This window comes from Ursus arctos, unplaced genomic scaffold (assembly GCF_023065955.2).
Source record: "Ursus arctos isolate Adak ecotype North America unplaced genomic scaffold, UrsArc2.0 scaffold_15, whole genome shotgun sequence".
NCBI classification, from domain to species: Eukaryota; Metazoa; Chordata; class Mammalia; order Carnivora; family Ursidae; genus Ursus; species Ursus arctos.
In genome coordinates, this window is record NW_026622819.1 from 63,110,937 (window position 1) to 63,119,746 (window position 8,810).

An 8,810-nucleotide genomic window follows, 5' to 3' on the forward strand; every position below is an offset into this window, starting at 1 on the left:
GTGAGTGGGAAGAAGAGAAGACAACAACTCCCCTGGCTCTCCGGACCTAAATGCTCCCCTTTTGGAAAACAGCATTCCCAGGGTGGCCCAGAGAAGAGAAAGAGGAAAGCCAGCGGGGGAAGCAGGTTCAGGGTCTAAAGTCTGACCAGGCAAGGGTGGGGTCCAACCTGGGGAGTTGCATCCCAGGGTAGGGGTGGGGATGAAGGTGGGGCTTCTGACACTCAATAAGTGGTGACATTTTCATTAATTAAAAATCTTATTGTAATCTGAAACACAAAGGAGACCAGCATTAAAACTGGGTTACAATAAGCACAGGTTCTCAACGGATTCACTCTCTCTCTCATTCACCTAGGTATTTCTACTCAGTGTCAGCAAGGCCCAGGGCTAGGCATGGAGGATCAGAGATCGATGACATAGTCTGTGCCCCTGTGGAGTTCACAGTGCAGTGCAGGGAACAGATACATCAACAGAATGTCTCAATGAAGAATGGGGAGTGCTACCAAAGGAAGCAGACGGGGCTGTGGGCACAAAGGGGGCACCTCACGCAGTTGGGAAGATAGGGAAGGCTTTCTGGGAATGGTACCCCAAATGGCATCCCCACTCACATGCACAATTCCAGAGATTCTACTAGAAGGCTGTCAAGAGCCATGCCTTCTGGCTGCACCAGCCTCCCAGAGTCCCCTGCTGCCCGATGCAGTGTCTGCAGAGCCAAACGCATCTTCCGCCACGCCTCATCCTCATCCGGCGCTGCATCCGACCCTCCAAGACTCCTGCAGGAGCCTGCCTTCCTTGGCAGGCTCAGCCAAAAGACCAACTCAAAACTCTTTCGTCAGAGCAAGCTTAGGGCGAGCCACCCAGCCCCAGGTGCCACAACCCTCCCAGAGCAACTGTGGCTCATGCAACCCCGGGCTCTCAGTGAACACTGGCGGGGTACCTCCCATTATCTCCTTTGCTCAAAAGAAAGTGACCTTCTTCCAGGTGGCAAGCTGGAAGCTTTGCTGAGTCCTGCTACAGCTCACTCTCAGCAGGATTCACCAAACCCAGGGTTTGGGGTGGGCCACCTTATGGGTCAGAAGTATAGAGGGAAGAAAAGGGCAGGCTTTGCTAGGTTTACGCTTCAGTGCAGGGGCCCCACCAAATAGTCTTCTGGGCAGCCTGGCTGTCTGCTCCAACTGCTCGGCTGAGCAGGGAGAGGCGGGAGGCCACAGGAGACATACGCTGGGGGCACACAGCTGCTGAGGGGGCAGTGGCTGCAGGCAGTGTGGGGAAAGGGTGGGGCGGCTCCCGGGGCGGGGAGAGGGAAGAGGCTGCAGCCGTGCAGGCCACAGCGCTCCAGGCTGGCCTGTGGGTAGGTGGGGGAGCAGGTGGGCCCAGGGGGAGGTGAAGGGCAGAGAGCTGAGCTGTGGCCTCAGGAGCAGAGCCCCAGTCCCAGTGTGGGTATACGACCAGAAGGTTTAGCCCCTGCTCCAGCCCGGAGGCGGCGGGAGAGGGCAGGCAGCCCTGGTCACAGGACAGGACGGGCCACGCTTCGTCTTGGACAGAAGGGTCCAGCCTCCACTCCCGCCTCAGGGGATTCAGCCTCAGCCCCAGTCAGTAGAGGATGGTCCATCCCCAAGCTCACCCCGGCCCCGCTCCCGGGAGGTGAAAGTGCCGGGGCAGCCGGACTCCCCTCGCTCGCTCCTACCTGCGGTCCGAGCGCCAACTTGGGCTCGTCCTCCTCCCTGGGGCCGTCGCGGTCGGGCTCCACGGGCGCCTCCGGGGGCCCTGCACCCGCTCCCGCTTCCAGGCTCGGCGGCGGCGGGGGCTCGGGAGCCTGGGGCTTCTGTTGCCCCGCGGCCCGCATCCGCTCGCGCCGACCCGCGCCGCCACTCGGCCTGCTCCGCCTCCGAGTCATGCTGCTGCTCGCGCCGCTCCCTCGCTCCACTCGCGCCGCCGCCGCCGCCGCCGCCGCCGCCGCTCCCCTCGCAGGACAACAGCCAATATGGCGGCGCCCGGCTCCCCCCTCTGCTGCTGCCAGCAGGTCATAGGGCGCGGCGTCCGCGCCGCCGCACTAGCCCCCGAGGCCGCCTGCGCCATTTTGAATAAGGTCACCACCTAAAGTTCTGTGAGAGTAAGAACCTGGTGGACGCGGGGGATGCGACCTGCGCCAGGAAAGGGTGGTCGCTGTGGTAACCGTGCTGCAAGGCCCTGGGCGCTTAATAATTTATGTTAAATGGCTGAGTGAATTAATTGATTTCTAGAGTACTTCCACACCCACCGTCTGACTCCTCGCACTCACGCGGCGAGGCAGGTACGGTCGTTCCCATTTTGCAGGGGAGAAAATCGAGGCTACAGAAAGCGAAGTGGCTCCTCAACATCAGCCAGCCAGAACTCCTGGGCTCGTGGGTGGCCTGAGGTGACAGGGATGAAGGAATGGTCTAGGTCTTTATTTGCAACGTATGATCGACTGGAGTCGACTGGAGTCCAGCGTTCTGTGCTTGGGACTGCAGAGCTCAGACCCAGCTCCGGCCCCAGTCTGGTGGAGAAAGTGGACAGTTAAATACACAGTTACAACCAGTGTGATGAAGATGAGATGACTGGGCACATACTAGGTCAGTGTTTCCGCAAAAGTTGTCTGTGCAGGAGAGGATTTTGAGTGGTGCACAAAGGAACATTCAAAAATGTGATAATTATGTATTTAATCGTTAAAATGAGTTTCCCCCTCTCCTTTTTTGAATATATGAGACATGCATGTGGTACAAATTTTTAGAACAAGTTTCGAGTGCATTCTCTCATGCCAGGGCCAGTGGTTCCCTGAAACTATATGGTGGTTATATGTAGAGTTGCTATTGATATCATCAACAGGGCAGAATTGTGACATTAGCCTAATTAATGGGAACAAGGGCTATTTTGAGAAGGGCTGCACTGCCCTGGAGCTTTCCTTAACTACCAAGAACCTAAATGAAAGATACTTCATCCCATTATAGGGATTAGTGCCATCATCAAAGATTTGAAGGATTCAGGGTGATTCCCACTACCTGAGCAATACTTCTTAGTTTGGCCCAAATAGAAGATAGATAGTATTTTTTCCCATTTATTTTTATTGTGTTAAAACATGCCTAACATAAAACTTAACAATCTTAACCATTTACAAGCGTATAGTTCAGTGGTATTAAGTACATTCACATTGTGTGCGATCGTTACCACTATCCATCTCCAGAACTCTTTTCGTCCTGTAAAACTGAAACTCCGTACTGATTAAATAACTCCTCATTCTCTCTTTCCACAGCCCATGGCAACGCCCATTCTACTTAAAGCACACACACACACACACACACACACACACACACACACAGAAGCCCAAAAAACTCAACCTCTTTTTCTTCATACCCCAGTCTCTGGTAACCACTATTCTACTTTCTGTTACTATGAGTTCAACTTTTTTTTTTTTTAATATTCCACATATAAGTGAGATCATGCAATATTTGTCTTTTGTGATTGGCTTTGTCACTTTGCAGAGTGTCCTCCAGAGTCATCCATGTTGTTGGAAATGGGAGGATTTTCTTCTTTTTTAGGGATGACTAACATTTATTTCTTTATATCTATATTATATACATACGCTTTGTATATAATATATATTCTTACACTTATGTATTTTGTATATTATTTTTTCACATATACATGTATATATATATATGTGTGTGTGTGTGTGTGTGTGTGTGTGTATGCCACATTCTCTTTATTAATGGAGAAGATAGATGGTCCCGAAGAATGACAGAGCATTATGGCAAACTTATTCTGGTAAGGACCCCAGGTGTGGGCACTTTTTCAGAGTGGTCATTCTTGGAGCATATGGGTGCAGTTGTTGGCCTCTAATAGACAACTGTAGGTCTGGTAAATGCTTTTCCTTCTATACCGAACTTTAGGAATAGTTTGTGTGCCTCTGACAGGGCAGTAGTAAACCTTTACTGTCTTGCTTCAATGGTATGTCACTCTCTGAACACACTTACTTTATAGGAAGTTTTGACCAAATCACCATTCCATTGGCTACCAGGCTAATCTACTGTGACACTGATGACATCCTGATGGACCTTGAGAACGGGAAGTAGGAGATGCCCCAGATGACTTGGTAAGCATGATGTGTGTGCTAGAAGGCAGGTAATAAATATCACAAAAAGACAATGGTCTGTCTTTGGGGGCGCCTGGGTGGTGTAGTCAGTTAAGTGTTTCGACTCTTGGTTTCAGCTCAGGTTGTGATCTCAGGGTCATGAGATAAAGCCCTGCATTGGGCTCTGTGCTCGGTGTGGAGTCTGCTTGGGATTCTCTCTCTTTCTCCCTCTGCCCCGCCCGCTCATGCTCTCTCTCTGTCAAACAAATTTAAAAATATATATATACAGTGGTCTGTCCACTCGGTGCACTGTGCAGGGGTCTGGAGTGTGTTGAGATCTTCCCAATAAAATGAAGGACAAGTTGCTGTACATCATACTCCCTATCACTAATAAAGAGGTACAGTACTTGCTGGGCTTCTTTAGACTAGGGTGGCAAAATATGCTGTATTTAATTATTTTTACCTATTACGGGGTCACTTGAAAGCTGTCAACTTTACGGGGGACCGTATGAGGAGGGAAGGTTTTCTTATTGGATCAGGTTGCAGAGTAAGTACTTCTACCTCTGGTCTTTATATTTAGGCATTGGATTTTGGAACAAAGTTATGCCCTCCTTCAGCAAATAGTTGTTATCCTTTTGAGATGCTCCTGGCTTGCTCCAGGGGTCTGGTGAAATTGGTTGCCTGACCATGGCATACCAAGGTTATCATGTGACCTGAGCTACCATGTTATCTGATCTACCCAGCCATAAAATCAGGGGTGGTCAGCAGCACTCCACTGCCAAGAGGAGTGACATATATGGCTTGGGTCCAAGCAAGCCCTAAAGGTACAAGTACAGTAGGTTACCTAGCAAGTTGTTTACATTTCTCTCCTGCTGATATTCATGGTCTCATGGAGAATTATTTATGATGAGTTGCCTGAGGAAGAAAAACCTAAAGCCCAGTTTATAGATGGCTCTGCACAGTATGTTGACTTCAGCCAGAAGTGGTCACTGGGGTGTTCCCATCTTCCTCCAAGAGGACCTAACGGACCTAGCAAAGAGAAGTGTGCTCAGAAAGCCTGAAGTATAGACACACTGATTCCTGGGCATTGGATAATGGTTTAGTCTGTTGGTCAGAGATTTGGAAGGAAACAGACTGAAGGTTAGTGACAGGAAATTTTGAGGAAGGTAAAATTGCATAAACTGCTCAGGATGGCTTCAGAGCATAAAGTGATTTATGTCTCAGATGGACATTCACCAAAAGGTCCTCACTATGGAAGAAGCTCTTCTACCTGGTGGGCAGAATGACACTGTGACTATCAGGCAGTCCCCTTTCACAGCCACTTTGGGACTTTCTCATCAGGTTTATGACAAAACTGGCCCACAACACAGACTCCTCCCTCCCATAGATGGCCTCGCCACCATCACTGCTGAGTCCAGTTTGTCAGCCTCAGGAAACCAGCCTAAGCCCTGGGGTAGAACCTGACTTTGAGAAGACTGGCCAGCTGTCTTCTGGCAGAGGTTACATTGGACTACGTATTTGTTAGGGTTGGCCAACTGCTGTAACAAACAATCCCAACATGTAAGGGGTTTAATACCATAATAGTTTAGTTCTTGTTCATGTCACAGTCCCATGCCAGGCAAAGGGGATTTGCTGCATGCAGTCATTCAGGGATCCAGTCCTCTCCTATCTTGTAACTGTTCTTTCATCTGTATTCTCTCCAGTCGTCTAGAGGATGGGGAAGAAGATAGAGTGAGGATTGCATGGGATGTTTTATGAAAAATACACAGAAATGACTATACATCATTTTCACTCACATTCTGTTGGTGCGATGTTAGCCACATGGCTCCAATGGACTGTAATCCATCCCTCCCACTCCATCCCCTCTCCCCAGGCAACCACTGATCTGCTTTCTGTCTCTGTGAAATTTTGCATTTCATACAGTATGAACTGTTTTGCCTGAGTTCTTTCCCTCAGCATGATTGTTTTGTGATTCGTCCGTGTTGTAGTGTGGACCCACACCCATTCTTTCTTACTGCTGAGTAGTAGTCCATCGTGTGCACGTTCCACAGTTTGCTTCCCCATTCCACACTGATGAGCCGTCAGGACAAACAGTTCTCATACATTCAATTAGCTTATTATGCCGCTCTGAGAACTGGAAGAAAAGATTTTTAAATCAAGTATACAATATACTGAAATTGTATTTTTTGCAACTGTTTATTTATATATCTATTTTCACGTGCTAACTTAAAAATGTATGAAGGCAGGGCCAGCTTCCTGGATGCACAGCGTTTGCAGCCGCTCAGGACACCACATTCAGAAGCGCTCTGAGCCTGCCTTAATGCCTTGCCTTTGTCTTCTTGAAATCCTTTCTTTACATTTTACTAAGATTTTAATTTTAATTCCAGTATAGATAACATACGGTTATATTCGTTTGGTGTACAATATAGTGACTCAACGATTCTGTACGTTACTCAGTGCTTATCATGGTCAGTGTGGTCTTTAATCCCTTTGACATGCTTATTCAGGTTTGAGCAAGAAGCCCACGTTTTCATTTTGCATGGGGTGCTACAACTTATTTAGCTGGTCCTGTGGAAGACGGTGTGTAGTTTTCCAAACTACTTTTACGGGGGCATACAGTCAAAAGTATGAAGGCCACTGGCCTCATCACTCAGGCCTGTAAGGGCTTGGGTGTGGAACACAAAATCCAGGTGGTTTGCCAGCAGTACTCTGTGACTTAGTTCCCCTTTCACCCAATGTGGTGGGTGCAGAACTAACTAGTTGCTTGAGTGGAGAGGAGGGCAGGGGGAATTCTAAGGGCGGTGCAAACTAGATTACCATCTTGGCATTGTTTCTAATCCACACAGGTGATGTTGGGCCTTCTATAGATGTGGGCTTGAGCTAGCCGCAGTGCAGTTACTGAGTCCCATCCAGCTCACCACCCTCATCCTGGCTGACTTCTGGGGAAGAAGTGGTTCCACCAGAGGAAAGGAGATCAGGGCCCCTTCCTCCCCTTGAGTCTTGGAGTTGGGCCTCAAACTAACTAAGGACTTAAATTTTTTTTTTTAATTTTAAAGATTATTTATTTAAGAGAGAGAGAGAGTGAGTGAGAGCACAAGCCGGGGTCAGGGGGAGAGGCAGAAGGAGAGGGAGAAGCGGATTCCCCGCTGAGCAGGAAGCCTGACTCTGGGCTACATCCCAGGACACTGGGATCATGACCCGAGCTGAAGGCAAGCCCTTAACCGACTGAGCCACCTAGGTGCCCCATAACTAAGGATTTCTTAGCATTTTTTGAGGGAGGTAATAACCTTTTTCAGGGAAGTTCTCGTTCCTTCTCCCTCAATCCTTCTCCCTCTAAACTTGGGAATGGGCTTGCACCTTTGGGCAGGAGAGCCTGGGACTGACTCTCCCCACTTCTCATGAGAGGGAGAGGGGGTTTAGAGGCATAGGAATAAAATTGAAGAGGATAAGAGATCGGGTCCACTGTGAAAGGTCTTGAATCCCAGGTTGAGATTTGGACTGTCCGTGAGGGTGGTGGAGCATTGGCACGGGGCAGAATGAAATAGGGAGATCCAGATGAGGTGCCCTGGGAGGGGAAGTGTATTGCTGTGACGTTTTCCAGGCCCTACAGGCCTCATTGTTAGAGTGACTATAGTAGAGTCTGCATGGTGCAATTCTAACAGATACTTTTTCTAGGTAGTAAATAGAAAATGGCTGCTTAAGTAGGTGGCTTTATTAGAGCAGTTGGTTATTGTTCCTAATCATTGAGTAGGCAAGAACGATTGAACCTATGTTACAGGGCCCTGAGAAAAGGCCATCAGGGAAGGAGGGAAAACTTTGTAGACAGTATTGTAGAACCTGAATTAGCCTGGGGTGTTTGGGAAACAAATCTCTCAAAGGGAGGAGAGACTTCCTCCTCCTCACCACCCTATCATCCATCTGACCCCCAAGTCTTGTTGATTCTGCTTCCAAAATATCTATTCCAGCAAGGAGGAGCCTCTGTTCGTAAATGCACCTGTGCAAGAAATAGAATTAACGTTTTTTAATAACTCAACTTAATTTATATTTTGAACTCACATTCTGCTGGAGTGGCAGAAACTTCATCTCAGCTAATTGAGGGTTTTCCCCCTTCCCTGGGGCTTGCGTTTAAGGCTCTGGAGCCTCATCTAGTACTTGGGTGTGAGTGTGTATATGACTCTGTGTGTGTGTGTGTGTGTGTGTGTGTGTGTGTGTGTGTGTTGGGGGAATCTAGTTCTCAATGTCATCTCTCTATACAGATATTCGTGGAAATGTCATTGGTCCCACAGGTTGCTACTGAGACCTGGCTGTTCTCACTCACGTGTCTGCTAGAGACCCCAGCTCTCTTCCTGCTGTGTGCCACTCTTGCCTGTGGGAATCTTGCTGAGCTTAGCTAAGTCCTTTTTTTTTTTGGCTAGATGTGCCTCAGAGCCATCTCCCTGACAGGTGTTGCTGCTTCCCAGAGCAACGTTCCTCTCTGCTCCTGGGTTTTCTGCCCTGTACTCCCGTCTCTGTGAACTCTCATCACTTCCTTCCATCCTCCTCTTTTGCATTCCCTTTTCTCCAGTCCTTGGAAGCCCTTGTTTTGGGGTCTCTGGAGGACCCCCAATAGTTGGAGCTGTCTCATTGATGAGGGTTCTAAACTTACTGGAAAATGAAGCAAAGGAGAGACAGGTGAAGACCAGGACATTGCCTTATTTCTGACAAAGGCCAGGGCAGAGCATTC

General features: G+C 48.8%; 1 protein-coding gene across 13 annotated transcripts in view; it reads right to left on the minus strand.

Annotated features, from left to right (window-relative positions):
* FAM193B (family with sequence similarity 193 member B) overlaps window positions 1–1,988 on the minus strand; it is a 31,666-nt gene extending 29,678 nt beyond the window's left edge. For 7 of the 13 annotated variants that reach the window (XR_007191150.2, XR_003319565.4, XM_044388616.3 and 4 more), the window contains exon 1: window positions 1,685–1,988. Coding sequence is in view for 7 of the 13 variants with exons in the window: in XM_044388616.3 (XP_044244551.1) it covers window positions 1,685–1,894 (210 nt within the window). In the remaining 6 variants the exon portion in view is untranslated. Of the gene's footprint in view, window positions 1–605 lie in introns of all 13 variants that reach the window. The other 6 variants (XM_026511110.4, XM_057312373.1, XM_044388621.3 and 3 more) reach the window with 5 other exon arrangements.
* Between the last annotated feature and the right edge of the window lie 6,822 nt (window positions 1,989–8,810).